The sequence below is a fragment of the Enhydra lutris genome, unplaced genomic scaffold (genome assembly GCF_002288905.1).
Source record: "Enhydra lutris kenyoni isolate GAN:26980312 unplaced genomic scaffold, ASM228890v2 scaffoldscaffold26, whole genome shotgun sequence".
In the NCBI taxonomy this organism is placed as follows: Eukaryota; Metazoa; Chordata; class Mammalia; order Carnivora; family Mustelidae; genus Enhydra; species Enhydra lutris.
The window spans coordinates 11,515,005-11,541,932 of NW_019154110.1; the positions used below are offsets into that span (position 1 = coordinate 11,515,005).

General features: G+C 37.0%; 1 protein-coding gene across 1 annotated transcript in view; it reads right to left on the reverse strand.

Moving 5' to 3' along the window:
• Nucleotides 1–478: 478 nt before the first annotated feature.
• The window catches only part of LOC111151386 (amyloid beta precursor protein binding protein 2), a 59,862-nt gene continuing 33,412 nt past the window's right edge, over nucleotides 479–26,928 (reverse strand). The window contains exons 4-13 of the mRNA XM_022509373.1: nucleotides 25,774–25,897; nucleotides 16,909–17,077; nucleotides 12,646–12,735; nucleotides 10,970–11,037; nucleotides 10,784–10,889; nucleotides 9,959–10,083; nucleotides 7,321–7,406; nucleotides 5,549–5,739; nucleotides 3,891–4,056; nucleotides 479–2,858 (exon numbers count right to left, since the gene is read on the reverse strand). Of these exons, the coding sequence (XP_022365081.1) occupies nucleotides 2,605–2,858; nucleotides 3,891–4,056; nucleotides 5,549–5,739; nucleotides 7,321–7,406; nucleotides 9,959–10,083; nucleotides 10,784–10,889; nucleotides 10,970–11,037; nucleotides 12,646–12,735; nucleotides 16,909–17,077; nucleotides 25,774–25,897 (1,379 nt within the window). The 3' untranslated portion in view covers nucleotides 479–2,604. The remainder of the gene's footprint in view (nucleotides 2,859–3,890; nucleotides 4,057–5,548; nucleotides 5,740–7,320; nucleotides 7,407–9,958; nucleotides 10,084–10,783; nucleotides 10,890–10,969; nucleotides 11,038–12,645; nucleotides 12,736–16,908; nucleotides 17,078–25,773; nucleotides 25,898–26,928) is intronic.

Genomic DNA, 26,928 nt, shown 5'->3' on the forward strand with positions numbered 1-26,928 from the left:
TTTAACCCCATAAAGCAAGGTAACATTCACCTCTCTAACCCACCTTAAACATCCCCAGGAAAAGGATAAATCCCACACTTAGAATCATTAGGGTATTATTCTTCATTACAACCTGAATTAATAGCATACTATTTGTTGTATCACTAACAAGCTGTCAATCTCTTTTTTCAGCCTACAGTTTTTGCATTAAATCAAAGTGTACAGATTTATAGAAAACTACATGAAAGCAGTGGTAATAAAGGGAAACTAGTGATTTTTTTTTTTTAGAAAAACTGGCTGCCACATAACATTATCACCCTGTGATCTTAGGCTTCTAAGTATCATGTTGCTTTATCACTGTGAGCTAAGTAGAGCTCAAACTGAATTAAGAGAGGATGAGGCCTTAAGTTATTTGCTTTATTTTATCCTAGGAAATGCTACATGTGCACAAAACCAAAAGATACACATTGATTAAAAAAAAAAACTTCATATGGAAACGTTAAGTTTCAAAATATTTATTGAAAAACAATTTACCATGACATTCCTATACCACAAACATACCACAGGACTCTAAATAACCAACAAAAGTATACAAAGCCTATCCTGGAAATATCTTTGGAGGTATTAAATATATAGGCCCATGAGGATAGAGCTGAGTAACTTGATAAATGTTAGTCCTTGGTCACACAGACTATTTGGTAATTAATAAAGAGGTGCCTCTTGGCATTAGACTGCAATTAACTGCGAGGGGAGGTGCAGGTGTGCCAATGTACTCTTTAAAATGAAAAAGAAATAATTCAATTTGAGGAATAAACCCAGGTTTTGAAATCATAGTTACAGTCTTAGTGTCTGGGCTTGCTTCATCTCTTTATGTACCTCCCCAGTCAATCCCCTCCTGGGGACTTAAAAACACTGGCTCGTGTTTTTAAGTAACTAACAAGACTGCAATTAACAGTTTTAAACAAGATTAGGTTTGGGAAGCCCAAAAAGCGTTTAAAATCAAATTTACCCGAAATCTCCAATTAATTTTTCTGTACTCAATGTGGCAGTTTACATTTCTTCCCCCCTCCAACCCTAATGTGCATGTTAAAAGAAAACCAAAATTCAACACACATCCACTCACCCACAGACTACTCCAAGCATTAGCCAAGAGCGACATCTCTGACAGCCAAGTCATGAACCCCTGAAAATAGGGGGGGAAACCCTGATTCTTAACTATAGAGGCACCACATAGGCCACTATAGTAAGAACTGAGGTAACAGCAAAAGACTTTGTTTCTTAATTGCTACATGTCACAACTTTCCAAATTTGAGTATTAATTACCTCAACATTAAATAACCTGACTGGCATAAGATTAAAAAAAAATCAAAACCCAATGAACAGGAAGACAAGTTAGTGACACATATATAATTAGGGGATCTCTGCACTTGACTCTCGAATTTCAAAGAAAATGACATAGTTGTACTATTATTTACCATAAAAATGAAGGATTTCTAAGAATTGCTTCTTTTGGGCATTCGTTTTTCCATTAATCCCCACAAGCCATATAGTAACCTGAAATTCCCACCCATGAGCTATTTCATGACTCTTAGCCAATATACTTGTTAATTGCATTGATTATTAGGATAACATTTAAAATGAGGGGGATGGTTGCAGCAGATATTTATAGACTTGCTTATGGTATTGCCATCTGTGCACACAGACTAAAGATATGCCACTGTAATTGCCAAATTTCCCTGGTTTGGTGTCTAATTACATGAATATAATTTTTGCATTATCACTTTTCATTATACCTCTAAATGAAACATTCTACTGATAAAAGTATATGCAGGGGCTAAAATAATAACCTAAAGCCTCTGGTCCAAATAACCCCTTTCTACATTAGGCTGGTCCTTTTTAGGTCCTCCTGGTCCTATAAGCAAACGCTATCAGAGCATCTTGCATTGTTGTACCGAAAAACCCTGAAACAACCAAAGGGTTAATAAAACTGCTGGTCTGTCAGCTTTTCTATTACTTACAGATCAACACTGGTCCAGTTCAGATGAATCTGACAGTCCTTCCCTTGTAACAGAGCTCTGGAGTGGTTGCATCCACTTCTCTGGGTAAGGTAGCCAAACCTAAGTCAGGATGTCCCTCTTCTACTAGCACTGTGTTAACTTTTCTATACTGCATATAAAGATTTTCCCCATAAAATATCTTTACAATACAGTATTGAATACCTCCACAAGGAAGAATATGTTAAAAAGTTGTAAAAATCATCCTTACATAATAAGAATGCAACTCTTTTAAACTCTTAAATAGTTTTATTTAGGGGTTCTTTTCAGGCTTTCTGCAAAATGAATTATTTTTTAAAATGGAAAAAAAAAAAAAGATTTCCTGTTGTTTGTTCTACTAGGTTGAAAATATGGGCCAGACTACTTATACATGCGGTACATGCTGAATATAACTGAATATATGCTTATTCCTACAGACACTCTGCAAGATAGGGATCACCCAAATAGGGTCAATGGACTGGACCAGTGTTTCAATGCAAATTCCAGCCCCAAAAAACAACATGGTTTTGATTTCACAGTATGAATTCCCTGGAATCTGGGAAAAGGTAAATTAGTTAACTGAGGTCCTCCCTCAGCAGCTCGGTCCCTCAACACTCTGAGAAATCAAGAAGGACTGCACCACTTCTTCAGTGGACTGGGGGCTGGTGTTGACATCTTCAAGAGCATCGGTCACTGAATACTGACGATCTCGCAACCGGTTCCAGTTAGAAAGAACATTGTGATATTCAAACACTTTCTCATAATTTCCAATGGAGTTGTAAAGTTTAATGAGACCTCGGTAATCATATTCTAGTCCACTGTAGCCTTCACCAAACAGTTTCTTCCCTGAAAGTAAAACACATATACACACACGCACAAAAGAAAGAAAGAAAGAAAGCTCAAGTAATGAAACAATAAGAGGTTCTTAAAAGACAACACAAGTTCAATTCTTTAAATAAGGTGGCTTCATCTTATTCCCTAGGCTGAGGAACTAATGAGATCGGGTACCCAGAGACAAGATTAATATCAGAATTGAGAACTTCTGTTCTATGAAAGGTACCATTTAGAAACAAGCAGCCGAGTTATCTATTTGCAAAATATATAACCAACAAAGGGCTTGCTGCATCCATAGTATATAAAGACCTTCTGTAAGTCAATAAGGAATGACAGACAATCCAATATAAAAATAGGGAAGAATTTTTTTTCTTAAGTAAACTCTAAAACTTTAACACAGGGCTCAAAGCCATTTCCCTGAGATCAAGAGTCACATGCTCTTCCAACTGAGCCAGCCAGGTGTTCCCAAAACAGGGAAAAATTTTAACAGGCACATTAGATGATAATTACAGTATCTTATTTTGTAACAGGCCCAAAATGGAAACAATCCAAATGTTCTGAATACCCATTAACAGTAGAATGGATAAATAATGATATACTAATCCAATAAAATATTATATAACCCTGGAAATTAATAAGCAATAGTGTTACAGAACAACACAGATGTATTTCACAATTCATGTTCACCAAAATGTAAAAATATACATCGTATGATTCCACTGATATTACATTCAAAAACTGGTAAACCTGATCTATGTTACAGCCAGAAGAAAGGTGATGAAGGGCGTACTAAGTAATTAGTTTAGAATAACTGCTTTTGCCTATACCTGATACTCCGCCTCAACTGTCATTACTTCTTATCACTGGCTTCAAGATCAGTAAATCCCCTTTAGCAAAATGTTTGAGATGGTTTTTGGGTGGCTTCTGGATATCCTTAGCAGCTCTAAGCTCATTTAAATCTTCATAATTACACTTCCCTTACACAACATACAAGATATGTTACATGTTATTTCTAACCAACTAAGAAATTTTAAAAAAACATACCAATTGCTATAGATCGCAAATAAAGTTTCTCAGCATTTTCATACTGATTCATGTCATAATTGTATAGAGAAGCCAGATGTCCCACTGAAAGGGCTACTTCATAATCTTCTTGACCAAGAAGTTGCTCTTTTATCTGAATTGCTTTGATATGCATTTCTTCAGCTTCCTGAAAAATAATTGAGCTGTTTTAGCCATTAGACTATACTCTCATAGTAACAATTCTTCCCAAGTAAGACTCTTCTAAGTGCTAAGGAGATCAGAGGACATAATATGTTAATCCAGAAGTTGCTTATGGGAAGCATTACTGGTTTGGGCAGCTATGCACATAAGCTGATGACAGTAAGTGTTCTACGCCAAAAATGATGAGAAAATCTGTCCTGGTAATGAAAAATTGTTAGAAGAAATTAACATAAAAACTTTCCAAAATGCAAATTATTTCTTTCTTAACATGCTCCAAAATTTAACTGAACCTTGTTAAGAAACTCCATACTATAGTACATTCAGTTACATAGATACACACTTTATTTTGGAATTCTGACAATTTTTATTCCAACAAAGAAAACTCAGGTTGAGTGAGGGATATGTAATGGATTTTCAGGTAAAAAATAGTATCTTAGGCAGTGACTCTCATCCTGTCCTTATTGTGACCCTAAAATGAACAATATTAAAAACTTATAATCCAAAATTTTTAGAGAGAATTCAGTAAATTTTTATCACAATTAATAATACTTGCAGTATTTGACATTTCTTGTGTACCTACCACATGCCAGACATTATGCTAAGGGCCATACTTTTTTTTCTTTTTAAAGATTTTATTTCTTTATTTGAGAGAGAGAGAGGGAGAAAGAGAGAACATGAGCTGGGGGAGAAGCAGACGCCCCATTGAGCAAGGAGCCGGATGATGCCAGAATGATCCCAGGACGATCCCAGGACCCCCAGGATTATGATCTGAGCCAAAGGCAGACACGTAACCTACTGTGCCAACCAGGAGCCCCTGGTAAGGGCTACACTTAACAAAGCTAACATTATGTTGTTGTTTAAAGATTTTATTTATTTTCTGAGACAGCGAGTGAAGACAGAGAGACTGTGTGTGTGTGCGCACAGAAGCTGGTGGAGGGACAGAGGGAGATAATCTTCAAGCAGACTCCCCGTTGATTGGGGAGCCCAACTGAGGCTCATTTCTCACAACCCATTAAGATCATGACCGGAGCTGAAACCAAGAGCTGGATGCCCAATTGACTGAGCCACCCAGGGGTCCCTGTTTTTGTTTTTTTTTTCCTGAAGTTTTTATTTATTTAAGTAATCTCTACACCCAACGTGGGGCTTGAACTCATAACCCTGAGATCAAGAGTCACATTCTCTTTTGACTGAGCCAGACAGGTGCCCTGCTAATAGCTATGTTTTAAGCCTAACTATAATAACCATATTAACCTTCATGGTTTGATATGCCTTATTTTTCCATGGTTTAGATTTTGAATTTTATTTATATTTTGACTCTGCTGTTTTATGTTATTTTCTCAATTCTTTTGTGGAACAAGGTAGATGTACAGTAAGTGTACATTTATTAGTGAAGACTACTGAAGATATATTATTTAAGATTATAATTTATTACCTAAAATTATTTACTGAGAGAAAAAGATAGTAAAACATGCTTCTACCTTAAATTTTCTCATTGACTGGTAAAGTCTTCCAAGGTTTCCATAGTGTTTTGCAGTCTGTACATTAAATTCCCCAAAAGCTTTCTTAGCTAGTTGGAGTGAAGACAGGTGCAAATCATGAGCCTCTTGAAGCAGCCTCTGTTCAGTTTCTTTATTATGACAGTCAATTGCAATCTCCTCTAAAATAAGAGCTGATTAAGAAAGCAATAAAATTAGCACACTTCCAAACCATCTATCAAAGCTAATCAGAGCACATAATTTAAAATTAAATTCTATAAATGTTTGTGTTTATGGTTTAGAAATGGTAAAGATGAGTTCCATGTTAATAAAAAAATGAACTTTTGGGGGCCATTCTAGTTTGCACAATATAATGAACTTAAAAACAATGGTATACATCAAGTATTTTGCAGAATTTCTGCTTTACTAGACTATTATATTTTGCTGATGTGAGTTTCTTATTTAAAGCAATGTAAGACAAGGCAAAGGCAAAATTTCAAAGTTATGAAACTGTGTCAAGGAGTCCCCAAGCACTGCTGAACATTTTGAAACCACACTCCTAAAATATAACCTCTAACCAAACACAACTGAAAGAACTGGTTTCCTCCTACTCACTTGACTAACCAAATCAGGCAAGAAGACAGTGCAATTTCAAAGTCACATACAAGACTTTCAAAATCCATTTAAAGTCTTAAAAAAAAATACATTATTTTTTATGAGATAATTTTATTTCTAGGTAAATTGTCCATATGTGCAAAAGTAAAAGAGGTTTAGTCCGTTATAGCATTTTTAAAGAACAAAAGGATATATATCCACAGGTACTACAATGAAAAAATATTCATAAGGTATTAAGTGAAAAAAGCAGAATATAAAACTAAAGAAATTCATTCATTTCATTATTTGGAGGGAAAAATGTCTAAAAAATATTCACCAAAATGCTGAATCTGGATTGGTGGGATTGCAGGTGACTTAATTTATTATTTTCTCTTTTCTAACTTTTAATTTTTATAACAATTATGTATTATTTTTAAGTTAAAAATGCAAAACTAAAGGGAGGAAAAAGAACTAGTTCCAGAATTAAGGTAAAATTTCTCCAGCATGCACAGAATTACCACACGGGTGACCCAATCATGTTGGCAAAAAAAATGCTTTCTAAATGAAAGGGCTTTGGTAGTGATTAGAAGAAAGGTTAAAATAAGTAAAGAAGAAAGTGGTATTTGGTAAGAGCCTTGCAACATGAAGGGTAACCTGATACAAAGCTGAGCTTCAAAATCCTACACTGTAAGGCTGAAGGTACGTGAAAAACCCATGCTACTGTGCAAATAATCATGTTATTCTTTCTTTTATCCTCCCCTCAAAAGAAATGAACGAATGAAGGCATGACAGAGAGGAAAAGGGAGTGGTGGGGGGAGGGAGGGAGGAAGGAAGGAAAAAAGCAACAAAAGATATTCTGGCTTATTAACAATGCTGTATGAGAGAAGCGAACCTTTTATTATGAACCACTGGAAATTCCTAGGTAGAGCTACAGGCAGATACTTTAAATCAGTGACTTGGTTATCTTAGTAATATGCAGATATAGTCTAACCCTAAGGCTACCATCCAAAGAAATAAACAAATAGCCTGATTTTAAACTATGTATCTTTAAAATATATGACACCAGACATCTATTACAACTGACAGCAGCAAAAGAAATCTTAAACACACACACACACACACACACACACACACACACACACACACACACACACACTCTGGAGACTAATTGCAAAGGGTACCTTTCACCCTCTTTGAAGAAGCCAAAAGAAGATGATCTTCAGGTAGGATGTGGGTAATGATACCAATAGCTCTTTCAGCATGAAATCTGTAATACAGACAAATATATATTCTGGTATTTCTTTTTAGGTACAAATAATTATAGCATTTTTTTAAAAAAATCACAATTTATAATACTGATGGAATTTCTAAAACTATCTGTGGTAAAGGTACTGGTTTTTGTTTCTTAAATTTCTAATCTGTTGTGGACTGAACTTTTAAAATATCCACTGGATTGGGGCACCTGGGTGGCTCAGTGGGTCAAAGCCTCTGCCTTCGGCTCAGGTCATGATCCCAGGTTCCTGAGATCAAGCCCCACATCGGGCTCTCTGCTCAGCAGGGAGCCTGCTTCCCCTGTCTCTCTCTGCCTGCCTCTCTGCCTACTTGTGATTTCTGTCTGTCAAATAAATAAATAAAATCTTAAAAAAAAAATCCACTAGATTTCCATCTCCCACAGAATGAACTGTGAAGTTGTTATCACAGCCTACAAGGCTCACCATATTCTTTCCCTGGGCTACCTGTCCGACCTCATCTACCATTCTCAGAAACCGCCCTCTCCTTCTCCTCCAGCCACACAGGCTTTTGCAGCTTTCTGAACATACAAAGCATACTCTCATCTAGGACTCTCGCACCTGGTTTACCGTCCCCTATGGAATACTATCCCCCTGACTATCTACCCACATGGCTCACTCTTCAATGAATACCCTTCTCAGACCAGTTTGTACAAAAGTACCTAAAAGGGGTGCCTGGGTGGCTCAGTTGGTTAAGCGACTGCCTTTGGCTCAGATCATGATCCTAGAGTCCCCGGATCGAGTCCTGCATCAGGCTTCCTGCTCAGTGGGGAGTCTGCTTCTCCCTCTTACACTCCCCCTACTTATGCTCTCCCTCTCAAATAAATAAAATCTTAAAAAAAAAAAAAAAACAACTAAAAAAATTTACCATAGCTCTTTAATTTACTTTATTCTTCTTCACACAGAAGAATTTATCTTAAAAAATAAAAAATAAAATGTACAATTCAATGGTTTTTAGTATATTCAGAGCTGTGCACCCACGACCACGCGCAATTTCAGAGTATTTTCATGACCCTAAAAAGAAATACTGGCCCATTAGTAGTCTCTCTCCATTTTCCTCCAACCCTATCAGCCCATGGCAACCACAAACTTATTTTCTGTCTCATAGATTTGCCTATTCTGGACATCTCATATAAATGGAATCAGACAATATGTGGTCCTTTTTGACTAGCTTCTTTCAATTAGCAGAATATTTTCAAGATTCATCCAGGTTGTAGCAGGTATCAGTTGTTTTATTTCTAAATCTGCCCTTTCCCCCCCTTTATTTTCCCCTCCAAAATATTACTGATTCCTTCTTTTGTATCAGGGTCAATTTCTTTCTGTAAAGGGCAAGACAGCAAATACTTTAGGTTGTGTGTGCCACACACTCTGTCTCCACTACTCAACTCTCCTAATATAGCAGGAAAGCAGCCACAGACAATACATGAGCGAATGAGTATTGCCATGTTCCAATAAAATTTTATTTTCCCTGCAGGCCATAGTTTGCTAACCCATTTTATATATTTAATCATTTAAGGATACTTTATAGTATCAACCAAGAAGTTCTGTTAGCCAGTATTCTCTGGGTTCTAATCCTGTTATATCTGCTGATTCTCACTCATAGAGGAAATATTTCTGTATTTTATTTCAAAATTTTTTAATGGTGAGTTCATCTTAAGTGGAGCTAGATCTATGGAAACTCTGTTTGGTTTGGACTGAGAAGTTCCAAGAGTTTTATACTTTCTCCTAAAAGGCATCTCAGGAGAACTAGCAGTCCCAAACTGCTTTTTAATGTTTTCCTCAGTTTGGGGGTTCCTGAATATATGATGCAGTTATAAATTCCACTGTGAGATTCTGTTTTTGTTTAACTGAGAGCCCAACCTGAGATGAATTAGTTTCTTTGTCCTTTCTTGTCAGTGGGAACATTTTTTTCCCTCCTAGTCTCCCCTTTCCCTGATGGTGCAGGCTTGATCTTGGCTTCAGGTTGAGGGTTTCAGTTCTAACTCAGTTTCCTGTGGACTAAATGCCTTAACTCATAAACTCAGGATTATTGTCCAACCAAGGTTTATAGAAACGTCTAAACTTTCCCATCATCCCAAGATGGTTATACCATAGTTCATGCTACCCTATTGGATTTTAGTCCATGAGTAGCCCTTGGGGATTTTATCTCCTGCAAGCTCAGTTATGCACTTACAAATACAACGGTTATATTTTATTCAGTATTTCTGCATATTTTGAGCAAAATGTTTTTAGGTTATGTCTGTCATTTAGCCAGAGGCTACTGTATTACTCAAAGAAAAATTACTGAAGTATTCAGAAGATAAGCCCTATTCCTTATGAAGATATATAACTCTCAATATTAAACCATGTATAACATTAAACCAGGCTTATAAATTGGTATGATTTTAAATGAGTTCAAGAACATTTCAGGCATCTTGTTAAAGCTCCAGAAGACATATTTAACCCATAAATATATTAAATATTATTGCATTAGGAAAAAAACAACAGCAATAGCATTTAATCGCTCACTGAAAAGGAACATGGAACTTACAGTGCATTGTCAAATTTCCCAGAGCTATACTGATGAACATAAGAAGAATAAGCCAAGTCTTCATGGGCTGTTGCTACATGGATATTTTTGCCACCAAACACTGACTGCCGAATGTCAAGGGCTGCCTGAAAGTATAATGAAAATAGTTATTACTATAAATCCTTAGAAAACACAACCCAGTAATATTAAGCATCCTAGTAATTTAAATATATGTTCTACATATCAATACCATCAGTTTGGAAGCAAAAATCCTGCTGTATTTAAATCGTAAGAGAACATAAAAGTCACGAAAAGGCCTGATTTTCTGAAGACTGAATCTAACTTAAAAGACAATGATTTCACAATAAAAATTATTCATATGTCTGAGAATTACAGCAGTGTTTTTCTATGTCCTTCTTCATAAGTGAAACATAAAATCAAGGATACTTTGTCCTGAGTGATGGTGTAACACATTTACCTAAGAATGACTAATACAAGGCCTAAAGTAATTGTTATCAACCCTCCTTGCTATTATGAAGACAGCTATAAGGACTCATGCTAAATCAACAATGAAGACAAATCTTCATTTGGGCAAATGAAAAATGGAAAAGTACTCTTGTATATGAGCCCACAAGCCAAAAATTGTTTTCCTCGATGGTTCTCTGTAATTCCTAAAACATTTACTTCTAATGCTTCTACATATTATTTAGTAAAAGAATGATGTCCCATATATGAGGAGGGACTCAGAAAGAGTTATTTTTAGAGAGTGGGTGATACGCCGCAAACAAAAACATGTCAGCAAGTCAATTCAGGTTGAAAGAAAAAAAGCATTAACTGTTAACATACCTGATAAATTGCAACAGACTGACAGATATTATCTACATTGAGTAAGTAGAACCCATAATCTAGCAGTGTATCAGAATATTTTGGGTGTTTGGATCCAAAATGATCCCTATAAAAAGATATAAAACTATTAGGATATAAAGTAGAGAGAGACAATCTGAAATGGTATTTTTAGTAACAATCACCTACCGTGCCAAATACACTGCATGTTTAATTAACTGTTCTGCTTTCTTAAATTCACGTTTTACAACACAAGCCTAAGGATAAAGTGAAAAATGATTAAATAACTCTCAAACAGTTAATTAGTGTGCTAAAGTAAGTAGATTAGACAGTCAGACTACGATGGTCCCAAAAAAAAAAAAAAAAAAAAAAAAAAAGCAAGCATCCTCCAACATAAATAGAAGGGCTCTATTTGTAATTTCTTCCCTTCCAGGTACTCGAAAATTCTATTATAAACAGACCTTACATATCCTGGGAAATTATATAGTTTAAAATTTTGACATTCATGCCCAATACAAACCTGTTATAACAAAGTTACCTTACAAAGATGGTGTACTCCCATCCTTCCAGATTATACAGTAAATAAGTGGGGGAAGGGCTCAACACAGAATTTTCTAAGCTACTTAATTTATATCCTAGTTCTAGAGTGGCTTAAATATCTTGTAATCTTCATCTTTCAGTTTTAAAATGCATAGAATTTCAAGTTTTTCTAGTCTTAAAATATTTCGATTCATGAAAATGGCCAGTTTTCAAACCCTAAATATTATCTGCATATAGAAATATAAATCTTGCACGTAATTAAACTGTCGTCTTTACATTAACTGCATTTCTAATGTTTTAAATTAATTAAAATGTATTAATCTCTCTCTTGTGGCTCTGATAATAATCTGAATACTTATGCTATATACTTCTCTAATAAATTTACCTAGTAAGTCTCACAGAAATCTTAGACTCTTCTAAATCTATAATTTTAGAATCTTTCTTCTAAGTGAAATTTCCATAATTAAAACCAACCAAAATGAAATATTCAAAATAAGAAAAACTCTAGGTAGAAAGAATACATCTGAAAAGTACATCAATGCTTTAAAACCTTAGTACACCAAACCAGCAATTTAAAAATAAATGGCTTCGGGGCGCTTGGGTGGCTCAGTGGGTTAAAGCCTCTGCCTTCAGCTCAGGTCATGATCCCAGGATCCTGGGATCAAGCCCCACGTCGGGCTCCCTGCTCAGCGGGAAGCCTGCTTCCCTCTCTCTCTGCCTGCCTCTCTGCCTACTTGTGATCTCTCTCTGTCAAATAAATAAATAAAAATCTTTAATATATATAAATAAATAAATAAATAAATAAATAAATGGCTTCAAAGAGTGAATGCATTTATCTATAGAATAAGAAGAAACTAAGGAGAAAATCAAGTAAGTACCACTCAGCAGCTCAAGTACAGGGAGCTGTGACACTGTAAGGCTGCACACTATCACTCCCAGACTTAATACTAGGCCACCCTTTAGGAGATAAATTACTAAGTCCATACAATTGTGGCATAAGGAATTCAGGTCCCTGGAAAGGTTAAGAAAAACAAAAGCAAACTCAAGCTAGAGTAGCACCAAAATACTGCCTCAATCTATAGTTCAGTGACTGAATTACCAAAATGATTTTTTTCATGGGTTTTCTAGGTATAGGAAAATTAGCTCAATTCTATATGCAGATTTCTACATCTGGTTTCTAAAACTAAGCACAGAAACTCAGAAAATAGACCTTGTTAGTCCATGGAGTATGCAATATCTAACTTGTTAAATAACAGGTTAATTAAAACAAATTTAAAGCTGGCTAAATTCTTTAATTCATTAATAAATTTTAACATTATATTCACCTTAGAAGCTTGTCTTAAAACATCCACCACAACTTTGACTGGTAAGCCCACTGTGATTTCTTTCATTGCCTCAATGCACCATTTGTAAGCCTAAAAAAATATTTACACAAGAGCAAAAACTGATCAATCAAATTGACAATAATGAAATGACTGTGTATCTTTCTACCCAACTTTCAAGTACTTGAATAAGAATACATACAAAGTATTTCCACTTCCAATTTTCTGAGAGTAAGTTTTCTTGAAAGTTTCAAGTTTGTTAAACTTTTCTGTGAATAAGTGACACACAGGAAGTCAGGGGCATGTTCTCTCTTGCCCACAAGCCTTTGCATATACTGGTCCCTCTGCCTTACATACACTTGTCTTTCCTGAACTAAACCCACATAACTTATTTCCCAGGTTTCAGCCCTAGATTAAGCTTACTGTACTTTCTTCCCCTACTGTCATCTTATTATTTTGTATCTTAACTGCCTGTTTAGTTGAGTGCTTAGTTTGTGAGAGTTATTGTTCTAAGTACTTTATGTACACATTTAACTGACACACCAGTCCTACCAGATGCATACTATTATGGAAAACAGAGGTTAAGTACCAGGCAATGTGCTAGCACCTAGGTATCCACTGGGCAGCGATAAAGTATGTCCTTCCTCTCCTAGTGGTTAGTGGGGTAAAAAAAAAGGGCAAAACAAATTACTTTGGATAGTAAGAACTGTTTCAAAGAAACAAAACATTATAGGGGTCCCTGGGAGGCTCAGTTGGTTAAGTGTCTGCCTTCGGCTACGTCACGATCCCAGGGTCCTGGGACTGAGTCCCGCATCAGGCTCCCTGCTCAGCCTGCTTCTCCTTCTTCCTCTTCCGTTCTCCCTACTTGTGCTCTCTCGCTCTCTCTGTCAAATAAATAAATCTTAATAAAATAACATAAAAGGGGGTGCCTCAGTGGCTTAGTCGTTAAGTGTCTGCATTCAGCTCAGGTCATGAACCCAGGGTCCTGGGATTGATTGAGACCTACAGCGGGCTCCCTGCTCTGTGGGAAGCCTGCTCCTCCTTCTCTCACTCCTGGTGCTTGTGTTTCCTCTCTCTCTCTCTGTCAAAGAAATAAAATCTTAAAAAAAAAAAAAAAAAAATTATAAGGAATGGGGGAGGGAGAGGAAAAATTGGAAAATATTTAAAAAAAAAAAAATTTGTTACCCTCTGCAAGTTTCCTTCTCTTCATTCCACCTAAAAGATTCCAAAGTAATTTTGATGTAAAAATGAAATGTATGTGATTTAGGCCCAAAAACCTGGTTGTTTTTAAGATGTTAAATAAGCACTGGGGCATCTGGGTGGCTCAGTTGGTTGAGCAACTGCCTTTGGCTCAGGTCATGATCCTGGAGTCCTGCATCATCCAGCATCAGGCTCCCTGCTCAGTGGGGAGCCTGCTTCTCCCTCTGACCCTCCCCCCTCTTGTGCTCTCTCCCTCTCATTCTCGCTCTCTCAAATAAAAAAAACTTAAAAAAATGTTAAATAAGCAGATTTTGTTTCAGAGTAGTAAGTTAAAATCTTCAAAACTGTAGACTGTAATACTTCTTTAAAATATTTACTTCCTTGGGGAAGGATATACTTCCCTTCCACATTAAAGATGATAGTGGCCACATGATTTCCTTTGGCCAATTAAAAACTTAATTAAAATATGAAAGTGAAATGAGCAATTTCTATTGGGAAAAAGCTTCAAGAGCAAGTAGTACTTCCTCAAGATGCTTTTGCCTCTGCTCTAAGGCTGCTAATGTTTTAGACAGAGGATGCTCCATCACATGGGGTTTTGATGATCAAATGTGAACAGAATGTTAAGCAGAACCATAGGCATCCCAAGACAGGATGCAGCATGAACAAGAAATAAATTTATCTCTCCACGTCACTGCTAGTTTGTCAGCATAGCCTAGCCATGTTAGTATCAAAATACAGTGATAATTCATCAAACTGTATCTTCAATATTTGTGTACTTTTCTGTAGCTATCAATGACAAACTTTTCTATATATATTTTTAAAGATTTTATTTATTTGTCAGAGACAGAGAGCGAGCACAAGCAGGGGGAGCATCAGGCAGAGGGAGAAGCAGGCTCCCCACTGAGCAGGAAGCCTGATGCGGGGCTCAGTCCTAGGACCCTGAGATCATGACCTGAGTCCGAAGGCACACACTTAACTGACTGAGTGACCCAGGTGGCCCAAAACTTACCTATATTTAAAATAAACTATTTGGGGTGCGTGGCTGGCTCAGTCAGTAGAAAATTGACTACTGATCTTGGGGTCATGAGTTCAAGCCCCACACTGGCCATAGAGCTTTAAAAAAAAAAAAAGTGAGCTCCTATGCATAGATATATAAAAATGGTGGGAAACAAGATAGGAATGGGAGGGAGACAAACCATTAAGAGAATCTTAATCTCACAAAACTGATGGTTGGTGGCAGTCGGGGGGTAGGGATAGGGTGGCTGGGTTATGGACATTGGGGAGGGTATGTGCTACGGTGAGTGCTGTAAAATATGTAAGCCTGATGATTCACAGACCTATACCCCTAGGGCAAATACATTATACGTTAATAAAAATAATTTTAAAAATTATTTTAAAAAAAGATGGTGAGGCACCTGAATAACTTTTAAAGTAGACATTTCTAATACTCAAACTGTTGTATATCGTACTCTCATTTCCAGTAAAGTCAGCTATCCACACAAAGGCCTTCTGTGAATGGGGTTTTTTGTTCTTGGTGTGTGAAAATAAAAGAAAAAGGCTGAGTTTTATATTTGGATAAGCTATAGAACAATTACTGCACAGAGGGAGCAGCAAAACAGAACTAATTCAGCAGATATAGGAATTCATCATCAAAAATAACCAGAAGAACATACCTAACACCCCTCTAAGAAATTGTAGGCTTGTTGATAAGGGTTTTAGATTTTTACATGCAGATTTGATGCCTTCTTATATGGATATTAAGGATAATTCTAGCATCAGGGCTGCACAACCTCACTTTATAATCATTCTAGAATTTTCTAGCTTTACCTCTAATTATAATTTTCCTTTAAATATGGAATATTAGTGGAGCAAAAATCAAGACAGGCATAATTGTAAAATATGAAAGCTAAATGACTGTTATGTGGCAACATAAATAATTACTCTTCCATACAGAAAACAACCAAGTAAAGGAGTTAAAAAGACATAGGTTACTTCTCAATTATGTATTCATTAGCACTGAAGCATGAAATTAATAGCATAAAGACAGGAGTGAAACTATCTTTATTGTAAGGCAGAGGAAGGAGCAAAACAATGCGAAAAAGTATAAATAAAATCTAGCTTCCCATTAGAATGAATGCCTTCAACTTCTGAGAGTTCACCCAGAGCTACACATCCAAAAAAAAGGGATCTATTAAGGGTTGATTTGACAGAGCATGAGGGAGAGGAGATGCAACATGGGGGGTTAAGGGGGTAGGAGAAGAGTAAATGAAACAAGATGGGATTGGGAGGGAGACAAACCATAAGTGACTCTTAATCTCACAAAACAAACTGAGGGTTAATGGGGGGAGGGGGGTTGGGGGGGGTAGGATTATGGACATTGGGGAGGGTATGTGCTATGATGAGTGCTGTGAAGTGTGTAAACCTGGCGATTCACAGACCTGTACCCCTGGGGATAAAAATATATTATATGTTTATAAAAAATAAAATTAAAAAAAATAATAATAATTTAGATAGAGATTTGGTCAAATTAAAAACAAAAATAGGCCATAAACCATACACGTGTATGTTTAAAATACATCTCATAGTATACTCTTTCTGCCTCATTTCAAATATTCCATTACAAATGTGTAGTGCTTTAAGTAAACCTGATATGTGAGAATAAAATCTATTAAGACTAATACAAGATTATATGATTTTTCCTTTTTCTAAAATTGAGGTACAGTTGACACACAATGTTATAGTAGTTTCAGGTGTACAACACAATGACTGGACAATTTTATACATTATGCTATGCTCACCACAGTAAGTGTAGTTACCATCTGTCACCATATAACATTATTACAATATTATTGACTATATTTCCTATGTTGTACTTTTCATCCCTATGACTTACTTATTTTGAAACTGGACATTATCTCTTAAATACCCTTTACCTATTGTGTCCATCACCCCCTGCTCAGGTTCCTCTGTTTTTTTTTTGTTGGTGTTGTTTTATGTTTGTTTTGATTTTACCATCTGTTTATAGCTACTTGCTGGTCACAAAGAAATGCGTTTCAAAACACTCACCTCATCATAGTGACTCTTTGCAAAGAGTAGTGCACACAGTTCTCCATACAGTGCAGCTTTGTTTGCTTGCTGACCATGTTTTGAGAGTTTATCCATATATGTCTGAGCTAACTTAAATGTTTCTTCACCCAAGTGATATTTGCAGTTTCCATTTCGCACATGAAGCAACCTGCAAAGGCAGAAATAACATTCCTCTATTTTTGATATTTCCAGCGTGGTCCTCTTACAGGTCACCTCTTAGTACCCAAATGAGTTAAGGAAACTAGATGCAAAAAGTGAGGCAGCACTGGAAAGTAAAAGTCTGGGCCAAACCAAGATTGACTAAAACACATAAGAGTATACGCTCTTTCCAGAAAACTACCCATGATTAATTCTCACCCAACTCTGCTTCTTTTTCTTCTTTAAATACTTCGTGTACTTTGTGCACTCAGTATGTGCTATATCTAATACTTAACTCTTTCTATTCCAAATCCAAAAGTAATACAGTCTCATTATAAAAATTTAAGAAAACAATGAAAAAAATAAAATCAACATGAAATACTATTACCTACCATTACTTTCTGTTCTTTTTTCTAGTATATTTGTAGAACACCTGATCAGTAACCTTATCTCATGTTGCTTCTTAAGTGCTCATTTTTGTTATCTTTCCAATAAGGTAAGTTCACTGAAAATAGTGGTATTGTCACCTATTTCTTTTAAAACATTTATCTTCTATGGTGGAAAAATACAGAGTTCTTCACACAGAGTAACTGTAAAACCATGTTAGACTATCTAATGATATGTAAGAAGAGTAGGTCAGACTGTGATACCAACAGACTATACATCTGTACAGACTATGGAAAACAGAACAGTGAAGACCAGACATGTATCTGTGTATATATTATAAAGCTGGCTAACAACATTATGTGCATGTATCACTGCCAATACAATTTTCTGAAAATGCTCAGTCCTGAGCGGGAGGAGGATACCCAATGAACTAAGCCACCCAGGTGCCCCAATGATCAGGAACTTCTTACAAAAAAAAAAAAAAGATTTGAGAGAGAGTGTGTGAGCTCCTGCAGGAACTTCTTAAAGGTACTTCTCAGGGTAGACAGGGAAGAATTCTCTTAACAAGTTAATATTTGAGTTGACATCTAAATGATGAAGCAATCATGTAAAGGTCTGGAAGGAAGCATGTTTCAAACAGAAGGAATAACTGGGGTGCCTAGGTGGCTCAGTCAGTTGAGCATCAGACCCTTGATTTCAGCTCAGGTCATGACCTCAAGGTCCAGAGATCAAGCCCCATGTCTGCCTCCAAGCTCAGAGGGGTATCTGTTTGGGGTTTTCTCTATCCTCCTTCTGCCCTGCCCCCCACTCTCTAAAATAAATAAATAAATCTTTTTAAAAAATTCCTTCAAACATAAGGAATAACCAGTGCAAAGCCCTGAGAAAGGGAAAAAAAATTCTGGCATAATCAAAGAACAGACAAAAGTCCAACCTGTCTAAGATATTATGAATAAAGGATTATAACAAAGAGGTGAAAAAGCAGAGATTAAAAAGATTTTATAGGGCCTTGCCAGTCAGGGTAAGAAATTTTAGTTGTAATGGTGAGACGATTTGATTTATCCTCTAGTACAATGCTAACAGAATTTCCTGAAATGCTGTGGATCTGCTCTGCTCAATCTAGTAGCCTCTAGCCACAAGTGGCTACTGAGTATCTCAAATGTGCCTACTGTGACTAGGGACTGATTTTTAATTTTTAACTTGAATTAATTTAAATAGTCATACACCAGGTTGATGGTTATCATACTGGACAGTGCAACTCTCGAAGGATTGCTCTGGCTATGCTGTGGAAAATGGATTACAGGGGCACCTGGGTGGCTCAGCTGGTTAAGCGGCTGCCTTCAGCTCAGGTCATGATCCCAGGGTCCTGGGATGAATTCCCGAATCAGGTTCCCTGATCTGCAGGGAGACTGCTTCTCCCTCTACCCCTCCCCCTGCTCTTACTACTTACTGCTCATGCTCATGCTCCCCCTCTCTTAAATAAATATCTTTTTTTTAAAAAAGGGAGGAAAAAAAAAAGAAAAAGAAAATGGATTACAATAAAGCCAAGAGTGGAAGTAAGGCAATCAGGACAGAGGTATTACAACAATCCAGAAGAAAAAAAGACCTTGAGAAAAAAGGATAGGTACTGGAGATAGAGTTGACAGTTACCCAAACAGTTCAATAGGAAAAGGTTAAACTCAAGCATAGGTTGTAAATTCACAGAATGAAAAGAACTGTATTAACCTCTTATTTCTACTATTGCATTTCCAACAACATTCACTGTAGATATTCCTCCTAAAAATAATTTCTAGAAATTATTTAATAATTGGCATATGATGGGGTAGCAAATTAAATATGTTAAGACAGAAAAGCACAGCTTGTTATCTTCTCCAGTCCCTGCTGGTTGTCTCTTGAAACAAAAGGGCAAATTAAACATATGGAGTCTCTTCAGGGTCTGTACATCCATCTGGGCTGACACAAAGCAGGATAAAGGATCCAAGAAACTTTTGGTCAACTGAAGATCTAATTTTGCCTAATACTCAGCCTAACAAAAAGGCAGGTTCTCAAGGTTCTCCAAATGTGGTTCTCCAAAGTAAGCATAGTATTTTATTATTTTTAAAAACGATTTTATTTTTAAGAGCAGTTTTAGGGATGCCTGGGAGGCTCAGTCAGTTAAATGTCTTAACTTTGGCTCAGGTCATGATCTCAGTCAGGGTCTTGGGATCAAGCCCTGCGTGGGACTCACCATTCAACAGACAGTCTGCTTGTCCCTCTACTGCCATAACCCTGCCTGAGCTTTCTCTCTCAAATAAATAAATAAATAGATAAATAAATAAAATTTTTTTAAAAAGGGCAATTTTAGGTTCATAGTAAAACTGAGCAGAAGGTACAGAGATTTCTCATATACCCTCCTTCCTGCAGTATTAGTTTTATGAAAAAATACAATTACATCTACCTGATCAAGAGCTATTGTCAAAAACAATTACATTTAATTGGTTAAATAACTCACTGTTTGAATGGCAAATATACAAGTTTTTGTTTTTTAAGATTTTATTTTTAAGTAATCTCTACACCCAACATGGGGCTCAAACTTAAAACCCTGAGATCAAGAGTTGCATGCTCTACTGACTGAGGCAGCCCAACACCCCTATAAGTTTAGAAGTCATTAATTTATGAATATATTCACTGTGAGACTAAGCAAGATGACTAGGCCGAACCTCGTAAGACACAACAAAAATAAATACATTAAAAGTAAATGTGAAAAAAAATCATCTCCTCCTCCTTACAAGAGTATGTCTCCAAGAACTATTTAACAATTTTGGAAATAAATGATAGACTAAAATTCTTTTCTATTGTGGTAAAATATGCAACAAAAAATCTGCCATACTAACTATTTTAAGCATATACTTCAGTGCCATTACAGTCACCATATTGTGTGACCATCACCACCATCTATTTCCAAGACTTTTCATCACTCCAAAAAGAAACTCTGTAATAAGCAATCGATTCCCATATACCCTTTACCCCACCTGCACCATTTACACTCCCATTAAGGATCCCAATTTCTTCACATTCTTGATAACACTTAACTTTTATTTTTAATTACAGCCATCCTGGGTATGTGTAAAGTGGTATCTCATGTTTGATTTTCATTTCCCTAATGAAAAACTATGCTGAGCATCTTTTGGCTATTTTATCTTCTTTTTTGGACAAATGTGTCCTTGAGGCCTTTACCCATTTTTTAATCAGGTTGTTGTTGTTGAGCAGTAGCTCTTGATATATTCTGGATACTACACCCTTATCTGATATATGATCTGCAAATATTTTCTCCAATTCTCCAATTCCACTTTCTTGATAATATCCTTTGATATACATAGTTTTTTATTTTGATGAAATCCAACTAATCTGTGAACAGAAATGGTTTCACTTCTTTCTTTCCAATATGGATGCCATTTTTTCTTTTTCTTGTTTAATTCCTTTAGTTAGAACTTTCAGGGCAATGTTTAATAATAGTAGTGAAAGCAAGCATCCTTGATCTTGTTCTTGATCTTAGGGACAAAGCTTTTCAGTGTTTCACCAGTGAGTATGATGTCAGCTGTAGGTTCTTCAAAAATACTATCATGTTGAGGAACTCTTCTGCTCCCGGTTTTTTGAATGTTCGATTATGAAAAGGTGTCAGATTTTGTCAAATGTCTTTTGTGTCTATTGAGAAGATTCTGTTTCTTTCCTTCTTTTTAAAATTTTTATTACTTTTTGGGGCGCCTGGGTGGCTCAGTGGGTTAAAGCCTCTGCCTTCGGCTCAGGTCATGATCCCAGGGTCCTGGGATCGAGCCCCGAATCGGGCTCTCTGCTCAGCAGGGAGCCTGCTTCCTCCTCTCTCTGCCTGCCTCTCTGCCTGCTTATGATCTCATAAATAAATAAAATCTTAAAAAAAAATAAAATAAAATTTTTATTACTTTTTAAAGATTTTATTTTTGCAAGACAGCTAGTGAGCGTGTGCGCATAAGCAGGGAGAGAGGCAGGCAGAGGCAGAAGCAGGCTCCCCACTGAGCAAGCAGCCCAATGAGGGACTCAAAGACCTGAGCCAAAGGCAGATGCTTAACCAACTGAGCCACCCAGGCATCCCTCCCTCCTTTCCTTTTTTTTTTTTTTTAACGATTTTAATTAATGATCTGACAGAGAGATACAGCGAGAGACACAGTGAGAGAGGAAACACAAGCAGGGGAAGTGGGAAAGGCAGAAGAGGCTTCCTGTGGAGCAGGGAGTCTGATGCGTGACTCCATCCCAGGACCCTGGGATCATGACCTGAGCCGAAGGCAGTTGCTTAACCAACTGAGCCACCCAGCACCCCCATTGACTTTCTTATGTCAATCATTGTTGCATTCCTGGAATAAATCCCAATTACTATAGTATACAATCCTTTTACATGCCATTAGTTTGATGTGCTATTACTCTGTTGAGAATTTTTTTTTTAACTTAAAAAAATTTTTTAAATTAACATATAATGTATTATTAGCCCCAGGGGTACAGGTCTGTGAATCACCAGGTTTACACACTTCACTGCACTCACCCTAGCACATACTTTCCCCAATGTCCATAACCCCATCATCCTCTCCCTACCCCCTCGCCCCGGCAATCTGTTGAGAATTTTTACATCTGTATTCACAGAGGATATTATCCTGTAATTTTCTTCTCTTGTGATGTCTTTTTTCTGACTTTGATATCAGGGTAATGCTGGCCTCATAGTATGAGTTAGGAAGTGTTCCTTCCTCCTTAATTTTTTTGAAAACGCTGAGAAGGTCTGGTGTCATTTCTTTAAATGTTTGGTAGCACTCATTTGATGAGAAAGTCTGGTCCTGGAGTTTTCTTTTTGGAAGGTTTTTTGGTTTTATTTAGGTTCCATGCACACTGTGGAGCCCAATGTGGGGCTCGAACTGGAAATCGAGACCTTGAGCTAAAATCAAGAGTTGGATGCTTAATCAACTGAGCCAACCAGGTGACCCACGTTTGAAGGTTTTGTTGTTGTTGTTTTTTTATTTTTTATTTTTTATTTTTTTATTTTATTTTTTTAAAGATTTTATTTATTTATTTGTCAGAGAGAGAGAGGGAGAGAGAACGAACACAGGCAGACAGAGTGGCAGGCAGAGGCAGAGGGAGAAGCAGGCTCCCCACAGAACAAGGAGCCCGATGCGGGACTCGATCCCAGGACGCTGGGATCATGACCTGAGCCGAAGGCAGCGGCTTAACCAACTGAGCCACCCAGGCGTCCCTGTTGTTTTTTTTTAAAGATTTTATTTATTTATTTGACAGACAGAGATCACAAGTAGGCAGAGAGGCAGGCAGAGAGAGGAGGAAGCAGGCTCCCCGCTGAGCAGAGAGCCGGATGCGGGGCTCCATCCCAGGACCCTGGGATCATGACATGAGCCGAAGGCAGAGGCTTTAACCCACTGAGCCACCCAGGCGCCCCCGGAAGGTTTTTGATTACTGATTCAATCTCTACTTGCTATAGCTTTGTTGAGATTTTCTTGGGCCAATTTAGGTAATTTTGTTCATTTCTAGGGATTTGTTCATTTCAGCTACAGTATCTATTCTGTTGGCATACAGCTGTTCATAGGATTCTCTTATGTTTCCATTTCTGGAAGGCTGGTAGTGAAACCTTGATTTGTATTTCTGATTTTAGCCATTTGCATCTTTTTTGGGGGGCGGGTCAGTCTAGTGTGGTTTTAATTTTACATGTGGGAGCAAAGCACTGTGAGATGTTGCAGACACTGCTAGCTCCTTAACTAAAAGCCATTTTTCCACCTCATGCTTTGTTGGCAGGAGCCTGATTTTGTTTAGGCATTGATCTCTTTCTCATAGGACTCAAGAATAAATCATGAGTAGTTTAAGCCAATCACAATGTAGTGGTCCTACTCTGCTTGTCAGTGATTGATTCAGAGGTCACCAAATGACCTAGCTCTGGCCAATGAGATTCCAAGACAGGTGGCTGGGTGGTTCCTGAGAAAGTTTCTCTATCATTAAAGATAAAATGCAGAGCTTGGAAAGGAAGTCTTTCTTCTGCCAGGCAAAATGAAATGAGTATGTGGTATTTCAAACCGTGGCAGCATTCTTAACAAATACTTGGGAGCTGGTCAATGTCAAAACCAGCACTGAGGACAGAGAAGCAGACATAAGGATAAAATTTAGTTCCTTGATAACCTATAGAATTATGAATTAACCTATCCCGGGGCACTCAATATTGTATTAATTATCTTTTTATCAAATTCTGGGTATTTTTGGGGTGCCTGGGTGGCTCAGTGGATTAAAGCCTCTGCCTTTGGCTCAGGTCATGATCTCAGGGTCCTGGGATCAAGCCCCGCATCAGGCTCTCTGCTCAGCAGGGAGCCTGCTTCCCTCCCTCCCTCTCTGCTTCGCTCTCTGCCTGCTTGTGATCTCTGTTTGTCAAATAAATAAATAAATAATATTCAAATTCTGGGTATTTTTAGGGTATGCTACTTATATAGGTAGCTGCTATCTTATTTGCTACACATGGCATTTTTAACCTTTTTAGTGGACTTATTTTATTAGCAATATCCTATTTCTATCAACTAATGGTTTTTATCCTGAATTTTGCTTTATTGTTAATACTGTTAATATATATATATTTTTAATCTTATTTATTTGACTGAGAGAGATCACAAGTAGGCAGAGAGGCAGGCAGAGAGAGAGGAGGAAGCAGGCTCCCCGCTAACCCATGTTTATACTATTTTAACAATATATAGCTGGATTTCACTTTTTAAACCTCTTTGTAGATACCACATTTACACAGAGGAATTGAGCCCATTTACATATACTGTGATGATAGTCAAATTTGGTTTTAAGCTTATCATATTATTGTTCATTTTTCATTAGTAAGCTTTTTTTCATTTATCATAATTATTTCCTCTCTTCTGGTTTTATCTCGTTTGGACAGTTTTCCTATCATTCTTACCCCCACTACCACTACCCTAATTTAAAATGTCTATCACAGGGGCGCCTGGGTGGCTCAGTGGGTTGGGCCTCTGCCTCCGGCTCAGGTCATGGTCTCGGGATCCTGGGATCGAGCCCCGCATCGGGCTCTCTGCTCGGCAGGGAGCCTGCTTCCCTTCCTCTCTCTTTCTCTGCCTGCCTCTCTGCCTACTTGTGATCTCTGTCAAATAAATAAATAAAATCTTAAAAAAAAAAAAAAAGTCTATCAAACTTTTCCATTATATAAATTATAATATCCAACCCTAGCACTGATAAGGTTTGAACATGATAGCCATTCCTACTCTATTGAGCTTTTATTTGTTTAGAGAAATTCCGTAAGTATTTTCCTCAGCTCAAGTACATTAAGTATACTGTACCCTATATATTTGAAAAATTTATTTTACCCTAAAAGTTGGTGAGGTATAGCATTTTCTCTCGATAATGGAGATATTTCTATCTTATAGCTTCCAATTTCTATGTATTCTTTGATTTTAGGAACTCCAATTGTGTGGGGCTCAGGGTTCTTTTTAAATCTAGATTCAAGTCTTTCTCCCACCAGTTCAGAAAGTTCCTTTCCACACTTAAAATTAAAAAATACACTAATACAATAATTGTGGTTATTTCTGGACAACAGGATTATAGATAATATTTATTCTCTTCCTAATTTTCTGTTACGTACATAGAAAAAATAAAGACAGTAAGAAGAAAGCATTACCTCGAAACTACCTTGCCTTTCCTTTAAGTGCATCTGTTAAAAAATATACTTTTAAAGAAAACGGTTATTTATAAGTAAAATACTAATCTTCTTATACATAATTCTAGAAATGCATCAAGAGTAAAAAATAAGGGGCGCCTGGGTGGCTCAGTGGGTTAAAGCCTCTGCCTTCAGCTCAGGTCATGATCCCAGGGTCCTGGGATCGAGCCCCACATTGGGCTCTCTACTCAGCGGGGAGCCTGCTCCCCCCAGCCCTCTCTGCCTGCCTCTCTGCATACTGTGATCTCTGTCAAATAAATAAATAAAATCTTTAGGAAAAAAAAAAAGTAAAAAATAATACTCAAGAAAAACACGTATTTATTTTACCAGCAACCAGTGCATAGCACAGTTCTGAGTACACTGAGGCATTCAATAAATATTTGGTGAGTGAACAGAACACACAAGCTCTATGACAAAGTAAAAAATATTAAGCTAAGGTGATTATAGCAAGTTAACTATATTCTGGAGATGAGAGACAGGAGGCCAGACTAATGAAACATACAAATTATCACCTCAGAGATAACTGCCGGAGCATGCTTGAAGAGCTAAAACTATAAAAGCCACTAAAGACCATTAGAGTAGGATCTGTTCCAACTTACCTCACACAACATTCTACTGCACGAAACCAATGAAGCATCTCATCATGTAGAGTACACAACTGAAGACAGGATAGAAAAACTTTCTCAGCATCACTGTACCAGCCTGCATCTGAAAGAAAGCCACCTAAAGGACAAGAAAACTAGTAACTTTAAATAATTTACTAATAAATCACTTAAAAGCTAAAGTGACATGCTTAAAATGAATATCATCTAAAATGAAAACAACCATAGTATTCAAGTTCTGTGTCTGGCCCAAAACAAAGATACTGTAAAACAAAACAAAACAGAACAAAAACTTATAAACTAGGGGAATCAGAACAAAGTTGAGGCCTTGAATAAGGAGTCAAGAGTTTTAACCCTCTAAAAATACTCCATAGCCTACGAATTGACATTTTCTGGTTAATTAGCCACATATTCTAATGATCCCAACATTTTCAATTTGCAGGGCAAACATAACTTTTTAATCTCTCCATACCCAATTTCAAAGAACATCTCAATAAAGCTATCATTAAAAACAATATCTCCATCACTGCATACTTTTGGTATGAAGTTTTTTTCACTGTTTTGGTAATTTTAGGATCCAGACCAATAATGTAACTATGAGTTTGTTAGAATTTCATTCTATCTCCAAGATGTTTCTTCAACCTGGCTCAGTATAATGGCCAGATACTGGTATAAATGTTTGTGGAGATGACAGAGGACCTCAATGAACACAAACCTTCCTGCCTTTCACTTTTGTTGATTCTGAAGTTGTTCTCCCACAGATTTTTACACGACCCTCTAGGACTAAAGGCATGTCAACCTTAACATTCACTGAGATCACACACTCTTGTTATAGACATTCTCTGGTCATAATTCTTAGTTGCAATTTATATTCCGTGGGACTACCAAAGGATAAATGCTGTTTTTTTTTTTTTTTTTAGGACATTATTTATTTATTTGACACAGAGAGAGAGATCACAAGCAGGCAGAGAGGCAGAGAGAGAGGGGGAAGCAGGCTCCCTGCTGAGCAGAGAGCCCAATGCGGGGCTCAATCCCAGGACCCTGAAATCATGACCTGAGCGGAAGGCAGAGGCTCAACCCACTGAGCCACCCAGGCGCCCCATGTTTTTTTTTTTAGAAAAAAAAGTTCTGAAGTTCCTCCAGCAAACTGTC